The sequence below is a fragment of the Venturia canescens genome, chromosome 2 (assembly GCF_019457755.1).
Source record: "Venturia canescens isolate UGA chromosome 2, ASM1945775v1, whole genome shotgun sequence".
Classification (NCBI taxonomy): domain Eukaryota; kingdom Metazoa; phylum Arthropoda; class Insecta; order Hymenoptera; family Ichneumonidae; genus Venturia; species Venturia canescens.
Window position 1 is genome coordinate 25,264,104 of NC_057422.1, and position 27,060 is coordinate 25,291,163.

At 35.2% G+C, this 27,060-nt stretch overlaps 4 protein-coding genes across 5 annotated transcripts; 2 read left to right on the forward strand and 2 right to left on the reverse strand.

Annotated features, from left to right (window-relative positions):
- Positions 1–290: 290 nt before the first annotated feature.
- Positions 291–13,448, reverse strand: LOC122406307 (uncharacterized). Its single transcript, XM_043411702.1, has 17 exons — positions 12,305–13,448; positions 12,074–12,200; positions 11,687–11,958; positions 11,157–11,303; positions 10,532–10,871; positions 10,295–10,450; positions 8,124–8,315; positions 7,862–8,036; positions 3,765–3,852; positions 2,958–3,228; positions 2,659–2,822; positions 2,332–2,461; positions 2,033–2,251; positions 1,723–1,936; positions 1,247–1,581; positions 970–1,161; positions 291–848 (listed from the first exon to the last, which is right to left on the reverse strand). Exons 1-17 carry the CDS (start codon positions 12,374–12,376, stop codon positions 685–687), a joined length of 3,258 nt encoding a protein of 1,085 aa, XP_043267637.1. The 5' UTR covers positions 12,377–13,448; the 3' UTR covers positions 291–684.
- A 1,527-nt stretch (positions 13,449–14,975) lies between these two features.
- Positions 14,976–21,330, forward strand: LOC122406458 (uncharacterized). 2 transcript variants are annotated; one of them, XM_043411920.1, is made up of 9 exons: positions 14,976–15,060; positions 15,394–15,498; positions 18,291–18,417; positions 18,522–18,736; positions 18,815–18,905; positions 19,589–19,911; positions 20,083–20,348; positions 20,430–20,917; positions 21,090–21,330. In XM_043411920.1, exons 2-9 carry the CDS (start codon positions 15,403–15,405, stop codon positions 21,278–21,280), a joined length of 1,797 nt encoding a protein of 598 aa, XP_043267855.1. In that variant the 5' UTR covers positions 14,976–15,060; positions 15,394–15,402; the 3' UTR covers positions 21,281–21,330. The 2 variants fall into 2 exon arrangements, with proteins under 2 accessions (XP_043267855.1, XP_043267854.1); XM_043411919.1 differs by having other exon boundaries at positions 15,008–15,498.
- On the reverse strand, positions 20,860–25,281 carry LOC122406459 (cytochrome P450 4g15-like). The gene is made up of 9 exons (XM_043411921.1): positions 24,959–25,281; positions 24,491–24,701; positions 24,093–24,386; positions 23,639–23,946; positions 23,410–23,519; positions 23,256–23,324; positions 22,202–22,370; positions 21,879–22,053; positions 20,860–21,792 (listed from the first exon to the last, which is right to left on the reverse strand). The coding sequence occupies exons 1-9, from the start codon at positions 25,095–25,097 to the stop codon at positions 21,594–21,596; spliced, it is 1,674 nt and encodes a 557-aa protein (XP_043267856.1). The 5' UTR covers positions 25,098–25,281; the 3' UTR covers positions 20,860–21,593.
- LOC122406460 (cytochrome c-1-like) lies at positions 22,532–23,219 on the forward strand. Its single transcript, XM_043411922.1, has 2 exons — positions 22,532–22,960; positions 23,035–23,219. Exons 1-2 carry the CDS (start codon positions 22,834–22,836, stop codon positions 23,217–23,219), a joined length of 312 nt encoding a protein of 103 aa, XP_043267857.1. The 5' UTR covers positions 22,532–22,833.
- Positions 25,282–27,060: the final 1,779 nt, after the last annotated feature.

The following is a 27,060-nucleotide window of genomic DNA, read 5'->3' on the forward strand; positions in this document are numbered from 1 at the left end:
CCTTTTTCTTAACGAGGAACTCAAAGAGGTCGCAGTCTCGCATCAACTCTTCCTTTCCGTCTTCGTTCTCGTCCTCCACCTCATTTTTCATCTTCATCGGCCTCTTTTTTAATGTTTGATCTTTCTCCCGGTTTGCCGTATGGATGTCATAGCTTTCTTGAAATAATATGAATGGATCTTGAGGTGTCGAGGCTCGGTTCGTTCTACAGATAAGCTAAAAGTAGGATAGAATAGCAGAGGATCCGTGGGAGATTTCACGAGACCATGAGAGAGGTCGGAAAAACGTTCCATTGTTCCTGTTTTTATTTATTTATTTTTTTTTTTTTTTCATGATCCATCGGAGATTATGTGACTTGTGAACGTTAATACGAAGATTCTGTAACTAGCACGAGAATTCTCTGGGTAATTAGATCCGTTTCAGTGGTAAAATGAGATCAAACAAGGACACGACCCTAATGAGGATAGCTTGTGACGTGAATCCTAAGGTCACACGAGATAGAAATTCGCGTCAAGAAATGACTAAATGAATCATCGTGTAACACACTCTTTGAGAAAGTTTGAGCTGATTACGATAACAAAATGTGTTCTTCGTTGGTGTATTGAAAAAAAAGAAAAAAAATCAAGTAATAGATAATACTATTTAATTACAATAAAAAATGACAACCGAAAATATCGTTCATATTATTATCGTACTTCCAACGCTACTACGTGCACTGATTGGCGCTCTTTTATTTTTTTATTTCGTACTATACACATCTCTGTGACCCACATTATGATCGTTAATGATGTTGTCGAATTTATCATTATCAAACCTGGAACGTAGGAACCAAATTTGTCTCTTGACAGACCTGTGGAGTTGAAAGTTCATTGTTATTAAAAAAAGGATCGGTCGATATTGAATCGTTAAATCACTGTGACAGAAGGCTCCACGCAGTCTTACTGGCAATTTATTTTCAATAAATCACTCACCGAGAAGAGGGCCAAGAATCATGAGAACTATTCCATTAACGACCATCTGAATCCCTGTAGCCGATGCCAATCTTTCGATGGGGATATGGTTTGGAATGACTAAAGACATGTTGACCGAACGAATCCCTTTTGCAAAACCCAATCCGATTGCTACCATTATCACCATTGCGAAATTTCTGGTGACTATCAATACTGCATTCATAAAATAATAAATGAGAGATATAAATCGAAGGGAATTTATCAATTAGTAGGAAAAAAGGAATAAATTATACACTACCCGTTCGGCAACAGATCAAAAGGAATAAACTTAACAGAGCCATGTGCCTCGCTGGTAGTCGGAGCCATTCACCGATAAATGGCACCAGCCCGCGCGAAACCAGATCAACGCCAGCTAGAGTGCTCATAACCGCTGCAATTTTGTCAGTACCGAATTCCATGTCAGCGAGAATAAAAGGAGTTAGAATGGCGAAGTTTATTTCCGCAAACATTGCTATCGACATGCCAAGCATCATGTTTACGTAAACTGGATCTCGCAAAAGATTCAAGTCGAAAAAATTCACGATACTTCGCAATATTATTTTCCAGCAAGAATCATCCGTTTTTTCTTCACTCCTGCGGGAAAAATTTAGACTCGATGCGTTAAAAAACAAGCTTGGAATGTAAAAAGTCTCTTGAGAAGAGCTGTACGAATTCTTAATAAACAACGGAAGTATTGAAATTTTATTTTTTAATTAAATGAACGCTAGTACCGACGGTTTTTCCGGAACGTTTGAATTCTTTGAAGTTTGCTTCGCTGGTAATTTTTCATCGATAAGTAAGGACCTTTCTTTTGACGAGGTAGCCTGACTTTCCATCAATGATGTTCTTTCTCCTCTAGAATCGTGATCGATCATTCCAGTTTTGAACTTTATTGGTTCGTCGAAGAGTATTGTACAACTGCCCAAATTCATGATCTCCAAGCTTTTTCCTGACGATGATATTACAGTGATTCGTATATCATCGAATTTTCACATTAGGTTTACATCAACGTATACCTTTGATTCAAGCTTGAAAATATATATACCTGAACTCCACCATTTGTAAGCTGAAACTTGTTTTCCAGATTTAAAGTGATCTTCCAAATTCGTTAAAGTTTTCGATCGAATGCGGATAAAATCATTTCTCTTGCTGGTAATTGGATCGATGTTTGCCAAGGATTTTATTTCTTCCGGTTCATTTTCATTCTCGTTCAGTATACTCTCTTCTTTACTCCCAACCAGCTTTACATCTTTCAGTTCGATTCCTAAAAATGCATCGGCCATTTACTACATTAGATCAACGTGTATATCTTTATATTAGATATATGTTTATCATAGTAATTACCTTTGATAGAACTTGACGGCTTGTCTTCCGGCTCCAGCGTTTGCCACGTGGTGTGCCATTTGACTGGTTGAAGTAACAGAGATCCTACCAAAGAATGGAGTGTCATGCCTCCTAGAATTATTATGGTACCCTGATGAAAGCGCAGGCATTATTAATTTTATTTTAACTTTTGTTTATGCTTTATTGCGCCATATTTTTTCGTCAGCTTATAATCACAGACTTGTTGGAATATAATTTCATTATTTGTCTTTTCTATGACTGATTGCTTAAATCGGATGACATGGAAGTCACTTATTATATGTATACCATATACGATATGAGGAATACCTGAGTGCCATACGATGACATAAGATACGATACTAATTGAGGCATCAATATTGGCCCTAGACCTGTAAAAGTCATAGCCATTCCAATAGCTCGTCCACGTTTTGTCTCAAAGTAGGTATTCACAGCCAACGAAAATGCTGACATTGTGAGTGCAACACCGAAAGCTTACGGAGATAAAGTTTCACTTGTTGTTAATAACAACGATAAATGAATATTAAATTACCGATTTATTTGAGTTAAGCGAAAACGGTGATTAAGAAAATTTATTCTTGGGCCACTGTTCAAGATGATTTACTCACAAGACATTATTCCATAAGTGATCATGAAATGGGGAAATGTCGTTGCAAAGGCTGTCGCTGTGATTCCGATTGTGAATATGACTGATCCTAATAGAGCGATTTTTCTGTACCCAAATTTTCGTAACAATGGCCCATGAATGAGACCAACTCCCATGCCGAAAGCTGAATTCACACTGAGTATTACCGTCGCATCGGTTGCAGGTATTTTCAGATTTTTGAAAACATCTTTCAATACGAGACTGAAACCTTGTAGTATCGGTACCATAATAACCTGTAAATAAATTATTACACGATGAAAATAAAGGTTCCACTCGTATATTCCTCTCATACAAACTATCGAAACTGAGCTTTTGTTCATGAAAGAAGGATCTCGGATGAATGATTTATTGTGGTCAAAGTGAAAAAAATAATAATGATGACGATTCAAAAAAAGGTATCTCTTCAAATATCGAGCCTGAAAGGATGATAAAATATATCGTGCACAAAAAGACTAAACAAAACGCGACAGCAAACACGTCTTCATTATCTATTTATCGATTCTGTATATAGCGTATATTCAAACATTGATACACGGTACTTGAACGTGAACGAAAAAGATAATTAGCCCGTTATTGTCTAAGAACGAGCTCGCGATCAGTTTGTGATTTTAATTAATGATACATCGAGTGAATCAATTACACCACGGGCTACAATCGTTCCTGCTATTGTAAGTGGGAATAAGTCATTTTTTCACAACCGGATATTTTTTCTCTTATTTTTTCTCTTCACGTAATCTTATTCTTTTCTTCTTTTCAAGGGTTCACTTACGTTATTTAGTCCATAAGCTGCGGCTACAACCCAACCCCATCCTCCGTCAGGTGGTACCATTTTTTTCTCTACCATTTTTCCAGGGAATTATTTAACTCGTGAACCAATGCGTGAAGTCAGATTTTTAGTTGTCTCTTTTATCTATTATGTGTTGTACACATTTTTGGCCGATATTGTTCATGAACGTACACCATGAGGTATTTTTGTGTCACTCTCTTTTTACGTTATTTCCGGCCAACGAAAATACTATCACTACCCGAGGAATTCACAATGAAAGCGAGGAGATAACGTGACGTCGAACCGAAGGTCTCGATCTGACTGCTCTCGAAACACTGTTGAGATAAACGAGAGAGAATCAGACAGTACGAGAGAGAAAGGGCAAGCGAGAGAGAGAAAGAAAAGAGGGGGAGAGGAAGCGAGAAAAAAAGAGCGAGAACGAGAAAAAAGTATATGGTACATGCGTTACAGAGTCAGTCAACTTACTACTGCCGTCGTGGGCTGAACAATTTAATCATCGACCAACCTTTTATCTTCATTTTCGTTGTTCTATATGTCGTAGTTTGCTGGCAATTGGAGAATATACTGACTTATCCAACATTAATTTTTTTTTACTCGTATTCCCACAAGTACCTTCGAAATAGATTAATTGGATTTTCGTTGATTTCGCATTCAATCGTACGACCGGAGGTTTTACGCTTGGATATTGAAAGCAACTTGCATTGACCATTGAAAAAAAATGCTGAAATTTGAAATTTGCAAATTGCTTCCTCAAGATGGTCAAGATGCACGGTGCTCAAGATGCACGATGCTCAAAGCTTACTCTATGAAGTGCTATATTTTCCATTTTGGCTTCAGCTTTGAGCATTGTTCTAAAAGCTTAAGAAAGCGATTTGTTACTTGTAATTTTTTTTTAAATAAAATTTTAACTTATTTATCGATTTTAAACTTCTCCAAATTAATTTCCAAAAATTAGAGCGGATTTAAAAAAAGACTCATATTTTCGTAAAATTCCAAAAATCATAAAATTTAAACCGCTCAACCGATATTTCCCAAATTCAATACAAACCTTCCTATTATGATAGTCTATTTATAAAAAAAAAAATTATTAATAAATCTTAAAATTTTCGAAAGTTAGAGCGTCGACACCCTTTATATGAAAATTTCAAAACATCGTAGGATTGGTAATTTTTTACAAATTCTGACAAAATTATCAGAGAATGAAAAGCTTGTATAGATTAACATCTGTGCAAAACGATAACCCTGTATCTCAAATCGTTTCCGAGTTATAAGCGTTTTAATTTTGCAGTGCCACACACACACACACACGCACACACACGCACGCATGCACGCACACCCGGACATTTTTTGTAGATATGATTTTTTGATCTTTTTGGACATTTTGAGCACATTGACATTGAAAACTGGAAAAAAAAAATTTTCATCGTCACATAGCTTCTTCTATGAGGAAGCAAAAAGAGCGAAATGGAATATACCTTTTGCGCGGGCAGTTTTCTTCATTTATATCTATCTATTTTATTGAAAAAAAAACTCGAGTATCACGCTACATCTTTGTATATACCTTCGTACAAAATCATTCTATCCACTTACGGATTATTTATTTTATTATCTATTTCGTTAAGTAATAAATAAATTAAAAGGTGAGTAAAAATATTATTCGTATTATGAATGAGATGAGCATTTTAAAAAAACATCGATTCTTTCCTTTCTATGCATAACATTTTGTTATAAACCTACTGAATTACATTTATAGCAAATGAAAATGCTACAACTCACAATACAAGATTAATTTAAGGAAGATCATGCGTTACTTGTGATTCAAAAAGGCAACTGAACTTTTTGGCTCTTTTCATGATCAAAGAAATGATTAAAATTTATTCTCGCAATTAAATTATGTGTAACTTATTTGTTGAGATTGATACATTTTTAATACAATGATAGCGGTTAAAATACTTTCGTAGTTAAATCGTCAAGTAAAATGTGACAACAGCCATTTTCTATTTATATGCATATGCATATAAATAAATAAACCAGCTTGTTAAATCTTTCACCGTTTATGTCGTTTCTACTCGTTAACCTCAAATATGTGTTTTTCTTTTTCCATTCCCAAGTGATTTTCACCGGTAACAAGGCTTTCTCAATACATCATTGATATGTAAAAACATTATATTTTTTAATTCTTGTTTTTGGTTCTTTAAAGATTTTCGTTAATTATTTTCTTGACAACTAAACGGTGGATCCTGTAATAATTCCGGGAATAGATGCACGCTGTATATTTCTAACATATTTCCAAATTTCAACTCTCAAAAGTTGGAATTTTCGATTTCCATTAAATTCCCGTGAACTTCCTTAAAGAGGAAAAAATACAGAACTTCAATATACTTTTTCTGTTGTGACATATTTGCGTTGTATATCGCATAAACTGCGGGATCAATGCACTCGATTCCAGAGAGTATTTCACGCCCTCTAGATATTCTCATGTGAACCACGAGTATTCGTGCTAATCGTTTAAATTTAAAAATGGCATAGATGCTGGATTTAAACTCACTCTAAATAGTAGCTTCCGGGTGACGTAAAATTAGCTCTGTGTCAACATGAATCATTAAATAAGTGAAAACTTTGATATCATAAATGGTAAAATTGATTAAAACTAACCGACAAATTTCATAATAGTAGTTATTCGGCGAGTTACCGTGCCATAGTGACTACATACATCTACACCAGGTATTGAAAAAAAAAATTAGCACTAGCTCAACTGCATCACTCTTACATACTTGAATATAACGGTATTCGATTGTTTTATACTATAGGGAAGAGTGAGACAAAGCGGAATATCACCTGAAAAAATGCAATTTTTTTCTCATTCAAATAAGTTGGAGAATTTCACATATCTGTCATTTCACTCAGGACGCTTGTATAATTAAGATTTTATATTTCGGGTATCAAATTTTTCTTCGAAATAACAAAAATTAGCTCACCCACTGGAGGATAATCGTTGAAGGAGTAATCTTTTTTTACCACACACTATAAAAAATTGCGAATCGGAGTTTTTATTCATCGAATGACTAGTGTGAAGTTTGGACATAGTTTTCAATCATCCAAAACCGTTGTTAGAAGTTTGTTACACTTATTTTTATTTTACTGTTCTCATTTAATCAATCAATTTTTTTAAGTCAAAACCATTATTCCCTCACCTGAAACTACTATTTGCAGTGAGTGAATGTACTTGTCTCATCCTTTTTATAACATCTATGCTTTTGTAATTTATTCAACAAATATTATCATTTTTAAACGAAATCTTCTTTAAGGATTGACTCCACATGTTCTTGTGGGTTTGACCTTTATTTGTCAATCTCATTTAAGACTTTTTTTTTTTTAAACGGTTTATAATGAGTTTTCGCATTCAAGATAATTATTGTGGGAAAAAGTTTTTACTCGAACATTTTTTTGTAATTCACCAATGACTTTTTTGGTTGCGATTTTTTCGTGAGGAGTGTTTTGTAATGAGGAATTATTCAAGAGGGACCATTTTTGAGGGGGGAGTAAGGGTCATCGGTCATCGCACGGATAAATTTGTGAGTATTTTTAACCGACGCTAACTTGTCTCGAGTCGTTACAGTGATTCTGGTGGTGAACTATAGTGTAAAATCTTTTGAAATGCGATGCAGTTTCAGTTTCGCAATAGAAGAATAATAAATTAACTCTAAGAGATTATTTAAAATTTAATTTTGTCGTCGAACACAAGGTGATGTATTCGTTTGGCAGTCGAGATCAAATCAAAGTTGATAAAAAAAGAAACAAACGTATGTACAAAAGGTATGCGGAATTGGAATACTATTGAGTACGTACGTAAAATTCGATATCATTCGTCGAGCATGTGTTGATTATTTGTTTTTTTTTCGAGAAACTAAAGATTGATAAAAAAAAATCATCGATAGATCGAAATTTTTCCAGGTCATCAAGTTAGCACTTAAACATTGTCGTCATTCACTCAGACGATGATTATTCCAAAATATACCCGACTTTCAAGACGTTAGATTCTGATATTTTTTTTCCAAAATGAAGTTAATATGAATCACGCCAGTTGTTTGTCAATCGTTGACATCGTTTCAATCTCATTACTGTTCCTGTTCTTTTTTTGGCGTATGGCCTTCCACGAAAACTCGATCGTCCATGAGATAAAAGTGAGAGTTATCAATGCTGTTGATGCATGAATGCACAATCTGTAACTGCCACTGTAGTCCCTGACGAAACCTTGATAAACAAAAAGGAGCGGTTAATGTATTTGTACAATTCTTCGCTTTACATGAAGAGCTTTTATAAAATCTTGTCAATCCTTACCCACAAGAGGACTCAGAGCAAGTGAAAAAAGTCCTTTTGATACCATGAATAGTCCATAAGCATGCGGCAATTTTTTTAGACTACAACACTCCGAGACCGACAGATTAATGTTAAGAATAACTGCACCTCTTATGAAGCCAATGAAGACTAAAACTGCCATCAGGAATATTCCCTTGGATTGTTCAGCCAGGGCTTGAAAGATTGAGAAAAAATTTGGACTTGTGACGGAACAATATTGTATCATCCATTTTCAGATTTCAAATTGAATTTGCAATCCTTAACATTAGTTCGGTATCAAATCCCTGCCGAGGTAATCAGTACATGTGATTTTTTTTAAATGTAACTATAGTTTATAAATTGAGTATATATATGTAGGTTGTTATTTGGGTTCAAAATTTATTTTACCCTTTCCTAATTCTGGTAATTCTCCTAATTCGGTTCGAAATATATATAAAAAGTTCTGATGTAATTTTTTTAGATTTTTAAAACAATGCTTAACCCTCGACCACGGGGGTTGAAGTTTTCCGTTTAAAATACATGGGGTTTTCCTGCATTTTGTGGTCACAATTTTACTGTGAGCCTAAATATGTTTGGGAAATAGTGAAATTTTGAGAAACTACTTTACAAGCATGTTGCTGCATGGAAAAAATTTACAAAACTCCTACCTTCAAAATGTTGTATAGCATCACCATACTAACCCATTAATGCGCAAAACGACAACTTTGGACACGCAATTTCAAGTACACAGTTTTAATTGAGGAACAAAAGAAAAATTCTTCAAAATCTGATATATCGGGTTTTTGAGAGTGCTGTTTCATAATCTAGCATTTATTTTGTAAAATTAATTCAAAATATTTATTATTTTTGGGATTTTAATTAAAAAGTCAAGAATTTTTGACGTTTTTATTTCTTTCAAATTGATTTTCGTTATTGTTGCTGCACTCAAATAACCATGTTATCGCCAGCAAAGGTGTCCTCAACCTTGCCAGAACACTGGTTATAAACGCTTTTTTCTCACTTAGTTTTTCCAAATTTTCAAATTTTCATGATTTTTTTCTCAAAAAGATTCAACATCACAAAATATGTTGTATAACAGAAAATGTTTAGAATCATCCAAAGAAGACGTGTGATTTTTTTCAGAATTTTTGAAATTTTTCAAAAAGTTGTCAAATCTGAAAAACACAAAAATAGCTAGCAAATTTTTTGAAAAAAATCACACGTATTCTTTAGATAATTCTCAACACTTTTTGTTGCTTAAAAGTTTTTCTTTTAGTTGAGACTTTTTGAGAAAAAAATTATCTTGAAAAACTGAGTGAGAAAAAAGTGTTTATAACCGGTTTTTTAGAAAGGTTAGACATTGAGGACACCTTTGTTGGCGTTAAGATAGTTATTTGAGTGCAGCAACAATAACGAAAATCAATTTGAAAGAAAAAAAAACGTCAAAAATTCTTGACTTTTTAATAAAAATCCCAAAAATAATAAATATTTTGAGTTAACTTTATAAAATAAATGCTAGATTATGAAAAAGCACTCTCAAAAACCCGATACATCAGATTTTGAAGAATTTCTCTTTTGTTCCTCAATTAAAACTGTGTACTTGAAATTGCGTGTCAAAAATTGTCGTTTTGTGCATTAATGGGTTAGTATGTTGGTGGTATACGACATATTGAAGGTAGGAGTTTTGTAAATTTTTTCTATGGAGCAACATACTTGCAAAGTAATTTTTCAAAATTTCACGATTTCCCGAACATATTTAGGCTTACAGTAATATTTTGACCACGAATGCAGGAAAACCTCATGTATTTTAAACGGAAAAAAAACTTCAACCCCGGTGGTTGAGGGTTAATTGTTTTAAAAATCTAAAACAATTACAGCATTACTTTTTATATATGTCGAACCGATTTAGGGGGCGGAAAGGGTAAAATAATTATGACCCCAAATAACGACCACCCTAATGTACATTTGTATTTTAAAATGATAAAAGAAGTATCTTTAGCCAATGTCGAAATGGTAATTAATAATGGAAAGATAACGTTTTCGAAATTAATGCGAACCATCGTCGTTAATTTTCTTGAGTTCTCGATAATGTATTTTTAATCGACAACGGGCCGAGAAAAAATGAAGAAATATTTCTATACATATAGTAGTTTTGAATTGGAAGTTTCACTTACTGGATCGTCCAATTCCAACAAACAAAGAGCTGATCCAAAAAATTCGTCTTTTTTTAGCACCTACTTTGTCAAATATTATCGGCAGGATTAAACGTGCGACAATGTCAGTAGCAGCAGTGAGAGAAAGACAAAAAGCTATTTCTCCCTTGGTCATACCTAAGAAAAATGATAAATTTTCTAAATTAACCGTTTTTATGAGCACATTATTGAAGCCCTCAAGCATTGAAGAATCATTACCGATACTCCGGAGGAAGAATGGAGTCATGAGCTTGAAATTTGTTTCGGCCACATTGAATAAGCTCAAACCAATGATGACATTAAGATACACGGTATTTTTTAGTAGATCGAGATCCAAAAAATTTGATATTGTTTTTAATGTTGACCCGAACCAATCCTTTTTATTTCCTTTTATACCCACAACATCAATGTTCGGAATGCTTGCATTCCTCAACGGTTCTGTTTTCGGGACCTCGTGATTTTCGGTTTTGAGGGAAATTTTTAAAAGTTCTTGAGCTTCGGGATTTTTTTTTGTTTCTCCATTTCCGTTATTCAATTCTGTTATTCCGGATTTTCTAATCTGCAAGATTGGTAGTTTTATATATATTATTAATTTTTTTCGCAGTTGTAACTTTGCCCTATGAATAAAAATAACAGAGTTATCGCGCCAGGGGCATTCCTGCGTCCTCGATTTATCATTACACAGCTATAGCAAATGTACATTTGTATAGATATATTCGGGAAAAAAAATATCTACAAATTCAATCGATGAATTTGAAAACGCAATCCTACGATTTCGTTTAATTTTTATATATTTCATTTCAACATCAGGAATACCCCAAGACACGTCAACGTCTTTGGATACTTTGCGACTCGTAGTGGCCTTTTCGCATTTTATCGTGTATTCCATCGGTCGAAGGAGACAACTACCGATAATAGAATGCATCGCCCAGCCACCGATAATCAGCATCGTACCGCGAAATCCGTAAGCATCGAGAAGAATATGAGCCAGCTGCGTGTGAAAGAAGCAAAAAAAGAATTCAATCGACTGACGATAAAGTAAATCAAGCAGGCACGTTCTATCACGCTTTCTCGTGACTGTGATCATATTTCATAGGTCTAAAAAAGTCGATATCAGGCAGATAAAAGAACGAGCAGTGATTGAAGACATTTTCTTTATATGCGATTGTTGATTTATAAACGATGCACGACTCATTGAATAACATAATTGTACACAATTGAAAAAATAAAAACACCAACGGCGAAAATCATAGTGATTTCGTTAATAAAAATAAAAAATAATACTCTTGATTACTCCAGGTTTTATGATCAACGTCACGTGACTTGTGCACTTGAAATAATATTTGGAGAGACTCGTAGAGAGATTAATCTCACCTGTGGCATGAGCATCATCGCAATCGCCGTGCCTACCATGGAAAATCCAACAGCTTGGCCGCGTTTTTTGTCGAAATACGTATTTAAGGCGACGAATGACGCAGCTATCGCGAGACCGGTCCCAAAACCACCCAAAACACTGTAAGTGCAAACTATGTGTGTGATACTGCGGGCTCTGGATGTTAAAATGAGACCGATTGAACTGATTACTGCTCCCGCAAAAGCGACTTTTCTGAACGTAAATTTCTTCAGCAAAGGTCCCACGAAGAGGCCTGAGATATTCGTGAATTTATTCAGACTCCAGATAGTTATATGTTTCATTTTCTCTTTCAGCATGAAAAAAATAATATAAATACATATGTAATCGTAATATTCAGTGAATCATACCTGAGAAATTCATGTTGGCATCGAAAACGCTTGTTATAAAACTCGTTTCCGTGGAATCGGTGTCAAGGTCGATGAGGAAATCATGAAAAACTAGACCGAACGATGGATCCAATGCTCTCAAAGAAAACTATTATAGAACACGATTGAATTATAAAAAATATCAAGATCCTCTTTTGTCCTACAAATTTTTGTTGATTTTCATTAGCTTTGTATATTAAAAAAATTGTTCACCGTTATCAAACTACTGCCCAAACACACCATCCAACCCCAGCCTCCATCGGGTGCTTTTCTCGGTGCTTTCATACTTGAAAATAAACTTTGACTAGTTTTCTTAAGAGAAAAAAATAAATAAATAAAGAGAAAGAATTGAAATATTAATGGGCTAACACGTCGAGATGCTCACGAGAATGGAATGATCCCCCAAGGGGAATCACTGTATTATATTGTAATTGTGATTCTGTCGTTGACCGTATGATGGATTTTCCGCGTTATCTCGCGGTGTTGTGCGACACCTAAAGATAAGTAATCTTCACCCTATAACAACGGTCAAATAAACTCCCTTTCTCTCGCAGTCTCCTACTCTTTTGCCGCATCTATTGTTCTCGCTTTTATTCTCACCAATGAAATCTATACTCGAGTAATAGTACGACCAGTTTTGTTATTCAGACATTTCGCATCTGCGTTGTTGAAAATCACATGGGGTTAAAGCACCGAATGATATCGAACGAAGAAAACGTTCAACGTAACAAGCGTAAGAGAAAAGATTAAGCACCGCAGCACATGTTCCGTGCTGAGCCGATCACACTTTTATTCCTCGACGCTTCACCTCACCAAGTTCTGTGATCAATAGCATCTACCACATTTTATTTTTCACTTTTTATCGAGTAGAGCATGACTTGCTGTTGGTCATCCGCAACGCTATTATATATTGTTCTCACGTCACCGCATAATCGCGCACTTCCCTAATATTAAAACCGCACTACAATTATGAATGTTACATTATATCTGAGAATCCCGCATGAGACTCGTTCTGGTGAAGTTGTTACCAAGAATCGGCTGAAGTCTTATAGCTAACCTGTAATCTCCGTAATGTGACGTCTTTTATATTTTACTATCGATCTTAATGATGATTTTTTTATTTGATTTCCAGGGTTGAGATCGTCTTCGATTGAGGAATTACAGTACGAATTAGATAAAGGGATTTGGGTCGGAGCCGCGATTTGATAAAACAATTGTAAACGATACACGTTTGTTGACTACTGCACTCGGTTTTCTTATAACGTATAAAATTAGCGACGAAGTAAGGAGAATATATGCCGAAAATTTTTTATATTCAACGAAATTAATGAAACTCTTTTTTAGCATTGCGCGTGATTCTTGTGCGAGTTGGCGTGACGGACTGTCGGTTACAATTCTTTCGTAAACTACTCGCGCCGCAATCCATCGATATCGCTCAATAGTACGTCAATCTGTCGATCCCCTTAATATCGATAAGCGGAGCAGTTGTGAAAACATATCCCAGGACACATGATGGTCATGTGAATTAAGATTACCGTGCAGACTGTGAACTTTCCATAGTTTCATACAGTTTAATTGTTTTCTCGTAGCGAGTTTAATATTCCGCGAAATTCTGAGAATGTATATCTGTTTTTATGGATGCGTGGTGGCAAATACGTGGCGCATATCACTTATGGGCTTTCTATGAGCAAGAGTGCTGTGTTATTGTTTCATTTAAAAAATTTTCCTTTCTAAAATTCTCGGTACTGTAAATTTCCAACGATCCAGACGTGAAACGCTATACGCGTGCCTTGAGGCATCTCAGCATTTATTAATGCAGCTATAAACCGACTGCGAGCAGGTTCTTCAAACAGAAATACTCGTCCGTGCTCCGAAACAGGAAATTCGAATACGCTCCGAAACAATATTTGAGTAACGCAATAAAAAAAAAATGGCTTTCGGCAATATGAAAAATATCGTATTCAATATTTGGCTGAAATCGTTTAAATTATCTGAACAGAAAAAAAAACTTTTTATAGATGAATATCTGATCGAGAAATAATCTTCACGATTATTGTAAGTTATTTCGATGAGTACATTGGAGGTACAGTGTTACATCACTTTATTTATTCAGAGCTGACATGAAAAATGTGAAGGCGCCTGTGAAAGATCTTTCATCGCAACAACGTTGTGAAGGGGGGTGGTCGACGTTGTACACTTAGGCGCGAGAGACTCGAACTTCGGTATCGGTATTTGAACTCCTTGAAAAAGTCAAGACAATATCGAATCAAGATGTTAGGCAAACCATTGTTTTCAATCGTTGAGAGGAGTATTAATGATCCATTTTGAAAAACTCACGATCCACGTATTTTTAAAAAAGTATTTGGGATGTTACTTTGACATTTTGATTTGAGTAGTATGTAATTTCAACAGATGAGATATTTTATGAAGAATGGTGATTTTTAAATTTAGGTGAAATAACACTGCCATAAATTTCTATAAAAACTGAAATCTGTCGGATTCCACATTGCGGATCCCATGTTTTTCCAAAACACGGAGAAACAATGCAAAGTATATACATCACATTTGGAGGACATGTGTAGAAACTACGTATTTGGTTGGTAAATAAGGAGGAAGCAGTTTTAGCGTATACACTGGAGGATCTGGAGCTCTTATTTCACGATAAAACACACCCAAACATAATAAATTACATCGGCGACGGTCGTTTGAGACGTGAAAAGCTCATCAGTATCCGAGGCTCCACGAGAGATCGCAAGAACCAAAAAGTGTCTGTAAGATAAGGGAATTATTTTCTAGTCATGCATGATCAATTATCTGCGGCAGTTAATAACGATCATCATTTCACTGTTGACGATCTAACGTTCATTTTACCCGAAATCGTTCTCGATGAATCAAGTTTTTGTGTAAATTAAGTCGAAAAAAAATCATGGCAATAGAATAATCAATAAGTTTGCAGAAACGAATGTGAGGTAATTTTCGTTTCTTGGTATAACGTTATTTGTGTGTTTATTCAATTTCAAACAATTACGTAGCCCTTTGTAGATATCTAGTACGGTCGAAGCAGAGAGTGTTGAACAAGAGTGAATCACTTTGTTCCAAAAAATTGTCTATCTTTGCTGTTTCGGTTTCTTCACAATCCGACACTTTTTTATTTTAATTAACACGGTGCGCTATTGTCGTAACTTTTGATAACTTTTGTGACGCATTACGACGACTACAATATGCCAAAATCAATCGCAAGCATGAAGACTAAACAACAGTTCATTGAGAGGGATAACAATGAATGCAAAAACAACTTACAGTTGTTGGAAATGGACGAGGAGATTCAGGAAGAAATTACGTCGGAGGATCTTGCACCAGATGGTGGCTTCGGATGGATTATAGCAGTTTCTATGGTCGTTGTTTTTGTGAGTGCAATAAAAAAAAAAAATCAAAAATATCCAGTTGAAAAATTTACGTGATATATCATAGCTTCATCATAAAATTATATAATATTCGCATCTATTTAAAGATGCGGCAGAGTCTTGACGCCAAATATTAAAAAGGCTGTTAAAGACGGGCAGCGTATCCACATATTCGATAATTCTTTCTAAAAGTGTAATCGGATTATCAGTCCATACTTTCGCTGCGTAGACGTAAATTTTACGAAGTAGATGTACACCGGTCATATTTATTTCCAATATTCATACTGCGGGAGGTCTAGGTCGTATCGTACCATGGAAATAGGTTGTTTAATATCTGTTACCAAGATTTGCTTTTATAATCGTTATCAGAAGACCTGTGTGCATAAAAATATAAATCAATGTGGCAGTGTCTGTTATTTATAAAAGTATAGTATATATCTTTTTCACACTACAAAAAAACTGAAATAATTTTTACTACACTTTTTGCATTGAACCAATAATAACTTCAATAACAAAAATTTTAAAAATATGAAAAAACAATGCACTCTACGAGGAAGCAATTTTTGAGTAATTGATTCTTACTTTTAAATGAAAAAGTAAAAGAAATTATGTCGTAGTCTTCAAGGGGAATCTTGAATGATGCATATGCATAGATTAAACGACAATCAACAAGAATACCCATTTCGATTTACAAGTATTGGGGCTAATCTTCCGTTTAATTTTAATTCTAAAATAATCAGTCTTATTACGTCTCGACAAAATTTTTTCAAAAGTACAATGAACATCATCACTGCCTCAATAGAATCATTATGCGGAACCACGGAAACATCAGCAGTTGAGATAAGAAATAAATACGCCAGACAGAAATATATACTCAACAAAGACTTCAAATGTTAGAACTACGTTAAAGATCGTTTTATCTATTCACATTATGATGGCTGACCCACGATATATATTGTTTCTATTTTATAGATCAGTTATCGCCTATAACGAGCAAGAATCACTTTTTTTTATGTAGCATATCATTTATGTAGCATATCAACAATCATTTTACCTTTCTTGTTCCCTCACCGAGAAAAAGTCATTCTCAATGCCACTACGCCAAAGAACATTTTTGTACATTTGATGAAATATAATGTAAAAGAATCGCAATCTTTTTCTTATTGTTGAATTAGATTTTTTCAATGATGCTAAAATTTTCAAAAAATATAGTTCGATTTTAACCGGTTGACTGGTATTGTATCATATAGGGGAACATGGGGCAAAGTGGCCACCCACTTTTTTGGGGCATTTTTGAATTCTGGGGTCATGTGGCCACTCACGGAATTCCGATTTCTGGGGCACAGGATCGGTGTGAATTTTGTTTTCTGAGAAATTGATAGCTATTTGAGGCAGAGGGTGAGAATTACTGATAAATGTCTATTTTATTTTGATTGACAAAAATCGCACTTATAACTGACTTTATCTTCATCAACACCTGCACACAAGGTGTGCGCCCATTTTAGGCATGTTCCGCAACGAATCCAGTTTTCGGATGAATGCGAATAAAGTTGATCGCAGAAAATACAAGCAACGTCCTCCGCAGACAAGAATTTTTATTTTTTGATGATCTTTCTTTTCTTACTCACTAGATTTTGCGCGATACGACGGACTCGTGATAATGGCGGCTTTCCAACGATTTGCCCGATAAGAACGGGGTTTTGCCACGGGTAATGGCAAAATTTATCGAAGTATACTAACTAATTTTTATTTCATCCCATCGAAGGAGGGTCCCTAATATGCCTCGTTTCTTTTCGTTTTATCGCAGCCTTTAATGTTCCATGCGGGGACAGTCAAGTACAACATCTATTTAACGAGAAGTGACAATTATCGATTTTCACCGCATTTGAGGCCACTTTGCCCCAAATTTTTTTTTTTCAAAATTCAAGAAATAAGGAGGTGGAATCATTTTTGGGACATAAAAATAAGTAAATGACCATGTGCTAACCGACAAAACTCGTTAAATTCCTTAAGTGGGCCACTTTGCCCCATACTCCCCTATTATATGTACAAAAAAATGGGGCTCAGTTTGGTTTCGTATCATATGTGTACATATTGAAATAATTTTTTAAATTTTCAATTGATTTCGACAAAAATTGGTACATCATCGTTTTGGGGCCGCTGATTCCATCTCTGAACTTAATTTTTACCTTACTACCCTTAAAAGGGCTGAAAATCGAGGATTGAGGATGAAATTTTTAGATTTTTCAATGGGCAGTTTTTAAGCTGCATTTCATATGAGAATTCTGTTTTCAGGACACTATATTAGAAAAAGCATTAGCTATTCCAAAAGAGGAGAAAAATGAGGGTTCAGTGTGCAATTTTCCATTTTTTCAACCGCAAGTTTTTATGGTATATTATAAGTATAAATACAATTGTACAGAACATTAAATTTAAAAAAAGCGTCCAGTGTCCTAAAAAACGTATAGTTTCTATGAAACATAGGATAAAATCTTCTTGTTGAGAAAACATAAAATTTCACACTAAACCCAAATTTTGCAATAAATTTATTTTCTTTCCGAAAAATTAGTCTAGTGTCATAAAAAGACGTAAAGTTTTTATGTAACATAGCATACAAAATTCCCATTGAAAAATCTGAAATGTTCACGTTTGACCCTCATTTCCATCTGTTTTGAGGATAGCTAAGCGAAAACTAAGTTTGTGAATGGAATAAGCAACATCGGAAACCTCCAAAAAAGTTTATCCGTCAACCGGTTGAAATATGAAGAATAAATTTGTATTAAATATATGTTAAGGTCGTTACCACCGGTCCCAGTTCCTCGTTTGCAATCGTTTTCGGTGAAATATTTGAAGCCACTGGACAAGCTAGCTCAGTAATGACTCTTCTAAATTCCGTTTTCATGATCAGTTTCTCGCTGTCTGGTAAGTTTTTGTTACTGATAAGAATTCACATGTTACTTAATTATTTATTTATCAACAGCAAACGTTACCTGACTCATATTTATAATGGATTCTTAAATTTTTAGGTTTATTAACAACAGCATTGTTAAAAAAATATGCGATGAGACCGGTTGGCGTGATCGCAGCTTTGTTCTTTGCTATACCAAATGTTTTGTCAGCATTTGTAACTCACATTTGGGATCTCGTTCTCATATGTTTTGTTCAAGGTATAGGGCTGGGAGTGATGAATAATATATGTAATGCAAATTTCAATTCATATTGGGTTAAGAGACGAACAAGGGTAAGTTACAATTTACAGAAGCGAAAAAAGTGGTTCATCGATACGATCTTTTGGTTTATAACTTAATCCATGTTCCAGGTAATGAGCGCAGCTCACGTTATTATTGGATTGGGAGGTATCGTTTATCCAATAACGATAGAGAAGTTCATGAATGTATACGGATTTCGAGGTGCATTTGAAAATGTCTTCTAACTCTATTTCCACTTACGTTTTTCGAAAATTGGTAGAACGTTATTCATATTTTGACAAGTTTAAGAACTTTTGTCTGTTTCGTGCCCTTAACAATGGTGGGATGTGTAATTCAAGATGTATCTTTTTTTTTATAATGTTCAGAAAAAAAAAATAAGTGAAATTCTTTTTTTTCTCTTAACTGCAATTTCAAATTATTCATAGAATATTGATTAACTTTAAAAACCGTTTTTAAATGGTTTAGGGTAAAAACGGGGTAAATCATGAAATTTTGTGTCAAGTCAAAGCTTGATGCCACTTTGTCCGCTACTTTTTACATACGATCGAGAAATGCACCGCGTTTTGTTTCATTTTTCGCCGCAGTGAATTATTATCATTTGCCAATATTTTATAATTCTTTTTGAGGAGTTTTCCGCATTCAGCTGGACGTAATAATTGAGTCTTCTTTGAGATTAAAGAAACAACGTTTATTGGTTTCTCATTTGAATGGAGGCGCTATTTCCCAAGTATATAAGAATATATGCGTACAGTTATTTTTTTGTTCTCTATTTTTATTTTGTCAGACTTATGGGATTTTATTTTTTGTTTGTTTGAAGCAATTTCATTATTCTCAATTCTCTCGGTGGTTCATGCCCTCTATTTCTTTATTCGGCATTTCAACAGGGACCGTCGCTCTCACGGCTGGTCTTAGTCTAAACTGCATCGTCGCAATGATGCTGATGCATCCGGTTGAATGGCACAGGAGAGATCCGGAGGAGGTCCGGATGGAGAGGGCTCGTCTCGCCGAGGAGAGCAGGATACTAATGTTGGAGAGGCTGATGGAGGAAAAGCCTTTAGCAGGCAAAATCGTACATCCCGTACTCGCGAATCGTCGCTCGACCATTCATGCCGCCCAGGTGTTCGCAAAACCGAGCAGGTGGAGCAGCCTACGAAGTCTAAAAGAGGGTGGACCACGCGAGGTTCCTCTTCTCATTGAAACTCTCAGAGTATTGCGCGAATTTTTCTTTGTTTTTTTTTTACTTTCATTCTTTACGAAAAAGCACTGCTCAAAGTGCGTCCGTTAGCCAGTAAAAAGGAGATTATAAAAGGGAGTGGGAGGGGGTAATAATGACCGAGCTTTCTTCGTGCGGACAGTAACGCTATGATTTTGAAAATAGGTCAGAGTTGCTTCACACTCGGATGTCGAAAACGGAATACGATTGCGTTCGGCGTCGGTAACGCATCGCCGTCACATCGCGAATACAATATCTGGCTTGTCGGCCTCGAGTATTGGAAACATCGCTGGCGTTGGGTCGACCTATGCCGAAGTTCCGGTGCGCATTACGGAGAAGAAAAGAAAAGTTATGCGAAAGCAGGATGGAAACAGCGGAGTTGCTCAAGAAACAGTTGAGGAGAAAAGAGTTATCGAAGAGTTAGGATTTTGGTAAGATGCTATTAATTCTTAAATATGTTTAACTTTTGTCGCATGCTGCATATCATTTTAATGATTCCTTTGATATTACAGGGATATGCTAAGCAATTTGTTCGAATTGTCGCTTTTCAAGGATCGAGTTTTCATGACTATGAGCTTCGGAATAAGTTTAGTCTTTATGAGTGATTACACGTTCAGTTCACTCATGCCACTTATGATGACCGAACTCGGTTACGGTACGAAAGAGGCCGCACTTGCTATTACCGTATCAGCCGCAGCTGAACTCGTTTCTCGAATACTTTTGGCTCTCTTTACACTATTCGTTAACGCACGACCAAAGACGTTATTTTTTATTGCTATGATTTGCATGGCTTTTGCGAAAATTGGTTTCTTCTATTGCGATGATACGCTACCGGGGATTCTATTCACAGTCGCAACCATTGGGATGGTTCGTTCATGGCTTTTTGTTCCTCAACCATTGGTGGTTGTCGAAAATTTCCCAGTTGAAAAATATGCTGCTGCGTATGGAATTTTTTCCGTCGTCAGTGGAATGATTACCATTTTCTTAGGCCCCGTCATTGGTGAGTACACATTTTTTGATAGTTTTTTTTCTTAAATATTATTATAGCGACTACCTTTTTAATATTCGTGTTAGTTTCCCTAAGACATTTTTAAACTCGAAAAAATTCTATTAAATCTTCATTTATTTCAAAGTTGTTGATTAATAATAACGTTTCAATGACTTCTCAACAGGTATCATCAAAGATGTCACTGACAGCTTTCCTACATGTCAATTGGTCTTGATCGGTTTGAACTGCGTGTTCATCATTCCGTGGGCCTTAGATTTTCTGGATGAAAGAAAACAATCAAAAGAAAAGATAGAAATAATGTTGAAAAACATCCCGGATGACAAAGAAAATCCCGAATCTCACGCGACACACTAATAAATTTTATTTCTATAATACGTTTTGTCATTATTTCCCTTGTTGTTTTAGAGAATTAAACCCTTCATTTTCGCGTTGAAATGTTGATATTAAACATACATTACGACAAAGGGATAGATTGAAAAATTGAAGAAAATGTGGCTACCCATTATGCTCGTAAAAACATGGACTTCGGTTGATCGTCGAATTGTCAATAAACAAAATTAGCGACGTTCATGAGGAATTTCGTGAGTATCGAAGGAATGCGGATGACTTCGTTGAAACTCGAGTTGATAGTGATGAATAAACGGTAAGACTCGTTGCTCTACTTGGGTCAGTGGACTTCGGTTACGACATCCTTGCTGTTCCTCGGCTCGATCTTTATTCTGAAACCATCGTCTCTCTTCAATATTATGTCAACTTTTAGACGAAAGTCCTTTTCAGTGAGATCAGAGAGAATCCTGTAGTTTCGGAGTATCGTTGAGAGTAGTACTTTGAGTTTGAGCATGGCGTACTTTCGTCCGACACAGGATCTAATCGATAAATTATAAATTAAACCCCGATATAAGCCGTTTTTCATCACGATAATTACGTTATAATTATTTATTATCGCTCGTACCGTGGTCCTGCGCTAAATGGAATAAACGCATAGTAATGCCTGTTTTGAGTTTTCTCAGGCAAGAAATTGTCTGGATCGAAGACTTCCGGATTCGGATAATATTCCGGTAGTCGATGAATTTTAAAGGGTGGTATGACTACTGTGGTGTCCTTTGGAAGAACGTAGTTGCCGGAAGCTGTTGACAAATCAAAATAACGAAAAATTCCAGTGTTTTTCTTCTCTTCGTTCGATGGATCATAAAGAACAACGAACGAATGAGAATTCATTGGTGTATTGGCCTTGATTGAATGATAATTTCGTCGCAATTGTAATTATAAGCTCACCCAATTTCACGTCTTCGTTTAAGTGCCGGGCAATTGCGGGTACTGGTGGGAAAATTCTTAGCGTTTCCATGATAACTCTTTCGAGATACTTCATTTCCAGAGTGTCTTGATAAGTACACTGACGATTGGATCCTTTGAATATTTCATCTAATTCTTCATATACTTTAGCCTGTGAAAAAATTGTCTTTGTACACGAACGAAAGTTTTCAGAAGTTTTGACGTTTTTGCAGTATACGAGGATCAATATTAATAATTTAGCATGCATCTTATGAATTAAATTCACCGATAAATTAATATCGTTTATATTCGAATAAATACAGTGCACAGGTAAATTATTTGCGGATTAAATAAATCAGATTCAATAAAAATTATATCGAAAAACTTTAGTCGACAATTAGATATGCAGTCCAATTATTCTTTGTAAGCTTCCATTATTCCAGCAATGAAATTTAACTTCTAAACGCATTTTGAAATACAAAAAAAAGACGATGCAATCATAATAAGGAACAAATATTCCGGTGTGACTCGAGCGCGGGGCAAAAGTGTCGAAATTTTCTGTCACTCTGACATATTTTTGTTAAAGCCGCGTAGGGTTGATCAAATTAGAAGTGGAAATTTCCTATTCGGAAATAATGGGAGATGCGGCTAACGGAAAAAAATTATTCGCTAAAGTTTGCGCAACTTGTCACACCGCTGACAAAGGAGGGAAGCATAAGATTGGCCCTAACCTCTTTGGAATCATGGGACACACTTGTGGAAGTAAGTTTTTAATCATTTTGTCTGAAAGCTTGAGAAATGATCTTAGATTGAAAGAAATTGGTTTGCATTCTTAGCGAACGAGAGTTTCAACTATTCGGAATCTATGAAGAAAAAAGGTGTTGTTTGGGATGAAAAAACATTGGATGAGTATCTTGAGATACCGAAAAAAATGGTGCCAGGAACGAAAATGGTTTTTCCCGGTCTTAAAAAACAAGAAGAACGAAATGATATTATCGCTTTTCTAAAGACGTTGAAATGAAATTAAACAAATATGCAAATACAGTGTTTGACTTACTTGGATGTTCTGATGGATTCCTAGCAAACAAAGAACGAAACTTGATCCAGCTGCTGTTGTATCGTGACCCTATACACATTCGTCATGCAGAGTTATTAAAAAACAACGACAAAAAAAACATAAATTTCCAATTTTCCGAGTCAAATGTTCTAACCTCAAACATTATAGTGTCCACTTCCTCTTTGATTTCTTCGTCGGTGAGGTTCACACCGGTCCTTGCTAACTCGAGCATCATATCGAGAAAAGCGAGCCGCCTCTTTTCGCCTACAGTTGACATAACCAGTATTCAATTACATTTCATTACTTCGTAAAACATATAAAAGTAAAAAATCATAAAATAATAATTTTATTCACTTATACATTCGGAGCTGGTTGCGACTCACCAACGTCGTTCTCATCAATTTCGTCCAAATCATCTCTGACATATCGCATTTTTTCATTATTCGCTTTTGTTTCATTGATATTCTCTGAATTGCTATTTCCTTTCAATTCCATTTCACGTTGTTCCTCAGGAAAATTGTCTGTACCTTTCTCCTCGTACTCTCGCTTTCTCGAGCGAATAACAGAACTCGTAAGTCCGTGAATGATACTCAGGAGTTTTTCTTGTAATTTAAAGTCTTTTGACATTGTGAAAAGCGAATCAGGACGTATGCGAATGTCGTACTGCCGACGATGAATGATGTCACACATCCTACGATGGAAAACATGGAAAATACAATGATATACGAAATTTTCTTCGAATATCCGAAAAACTGATTAAATTTTTCAAACTTACAAAATTGCGAAAAATATAAAATATTATTTTTATCTATCGATACGTGTAAAATGTATCCTTACTTCATGACAGCCATTGCGTAATCGAATCCCGTTTTGTCTTTACGACCTCGAACTCCCATCGCGGTTTCTAATAAAATATCGACCGTAACAGCCGCGAGATGATCATGGCAATCAAATTCCTTTCCTACTTCTTGACGCAACCGTAGCACAAGATCGCGGCTATTCTCGTAGAAAAGTGGTACGAAAGTTTTCAAAACGTTCAAATGAAAAGTTGGAGCGATTAATTTTCTATGTGTTCTCCACTTTTCACCCGTGCTTATGAGTAGTCCGTTGCCGAGCCAAGGTGCAAAAAAACTGATTGGTGAACCGTAAAAACAGCACAAATCATGCAAATTCAAATGAAATTAATCAACGCATCAAAAATATGTTTAAATAATGAGTGCTATTTTGATTTTCACCTATATTCAGCTGACTTGTCTATGTGCGTCGTACTCCCAAGGATTATTTCGACGTCACGAGGATCTATTATAAAAACTACGAGTTTTGTACCAAGGAAAGCTCTGACCACATTTCCGTATGATTCGTATTGAAGCAACTTGTAAAGTGCGTCTTTAGGGTGAACACCGAGAGGTATGAGAGCATTGCCGAAGAACGGTACAGTCGGAGGTCCTGATTTATAGGAATTTTCCATAAGAAAACGTACAAAACATACAACCTTAAGCGATAATCAGCAGTAAAATAATTTTTTTTTTCAATTAGTGAATCCGAGCTTCGAAAAAAACAGTTGTTCACATTTCTGTACCAAAGAAGATTTCATATTTATATATGAGTAAAATGGATTGAAAATTTGAACAAGATAAAAAAAAAAATAAGTTCGGAGAATAATTATGAAAAAATGTAAACTTTGTAGTAAATTTTCAACATACCTGGCAACTTCCGACCCATTCGTACGATCCGGAGGTTTTCTATATAAAAGTGTATTGCAACAAGGCTGGTGATAAAAAAAAATAATGGATAAAAAATTGCAGTAGGAAAATAATATATTGCGACGGGACTCAAGTCCATTTTCGTTTTATTGACTGTTGTACTTTTTCTTATATTAGGTGAATGATGAATATTGCACCAAACAAATGAAAAATAGATGAATCGGTATCAGATGTGCGAAACACCATGTATACGATTTAATCCAAATTGTCAACTCCTTATTCCCAAAAATGATAATATTCTTGTGAATTATGATCGTAGTGATAACTGGTGAAACAGTGGTCTTTTTGACAAAGATTCAATTACTTTTATAACCGCGGTGTAGGAACCGGGGAAGGATGAAGATAGAGGGAGAAGTGTCCAACCAAAGTGATAAGAATGAAAAATTCCATATCTTTAACCAATTCATTGACCCGCTTGTGCCCGAAGAAACACTTAGCATCGCAAATTGTTGTCGGGTTATTCGTTCGATTTTGAAAACAGAAACAGAGTAATACAATTGAATTCATTTCTTTGCATATTATTTCAGGTTTTGACAACAATATTGAAAAAAATTAAGAAATAAAATAAAATAAAATAAAATTTTTCATACTCGATCGATGAGCATTATATATTGGTGGGCATCGTGTCGATGAAGCGCTGCTCAGTATCGAAACCAATCAATATAATACAGGTACGTATTTTGCTCCACTTTTCTGAAAAATTTGATGTGACTTTGTCATTCAAAAAATTCAATTATGAGACCATTCCCTTTGACTCCGAACAATCGAAATTACTCGTAAGCAAATTGTTTCTATAAGTATGAACATCCTCATTACCTGCTCACTGTTATTGTAGACTCTAATCCTCTTAGTCTAACGACGAATTAATTAAAATTGTTACTGGCGTTTATGTCGAGGACATTATTGTGAAATATTAACATTTTTCACCAACGACCGACAGCATATAACAAGGTTAGTGATATATTCAGATGATGCACATCATCAATCATTCATGTATCTTGTTTATGTCAATGTTGAATGACGCGTATATGAATTTCCGGTACGCAGGTCGCCACCTTACACAGCAAGATCAATTGATCGGTTAACCGTTTCTGACTTATTTAAGGAATTATTATGTCCGGTTAAGATATTTATTGTTCCCGTTAATTTGACTATTTCCACTCCGGGTGAATGACCTCATGATCTTTTTTTGCACGTATATTATTGAGTCTAATATTGACATAGTAGTTCCGTATGATTTTGTTTCGAAGTTGTGAGAATTGGAAAAAATGCTGCAAATTAAAATTTGCAAATTGCTTGCTCAAGATGGTCAAGATGCACGATACTATACTCAAAGCTTACTTTATGAGGTGCTATATTTTTCATTTTGGCTTCCTTATAGAGGAAGCTTTGAGCATCGTGCATCTTGACCATCCTGAGGAAGCAATTTGCAAATTTTAATTTGCAGTATTTTTTTGTGTATAAGAAAATAATGTATTTTCTCTACCTTCTTTTACGAATTTTAATTTATCTCTTAGTTTAAATGCGTAAAAAAAAACTAAATGACGAGCCATCAGAAAAAGTAGTTTGCAACTATCAATTTTCATCGTTTTTCTATTTACATTGAAATTAAATAATTCCGACAACTTTGCAGGAAAGTATAGAGGAAGTACAGACTTATACACAATATCTTACAAAATTTCCAAAAATTAAAGCGGTTAGACGATTTTTTTAAAAACTCATACGATATTCCCCAAACTCAATATAAACCTTCCTATTATGATAGTCTATTTATAAAAAAAAAAAATATTAATAAATCTTAAAATTGTCGAAAGTTAGAGCGTCGACACCCTTTTTATGAAAATTTCAAAACGTCGTAGGATTAGTAATTTTTTATAAATTCTGACAAATTTATCAGAGAATGAAAAGCTTGTATAGATTAACATCTGTGCAAAACGGTAGTCCTGTATCTCAAACCGTTTCCGAGTTAAAAGCGCTTGAATTTTGCAGTGCCATAACACAACGTGCGCGCGCGCATACCCACACACACACACACACACACG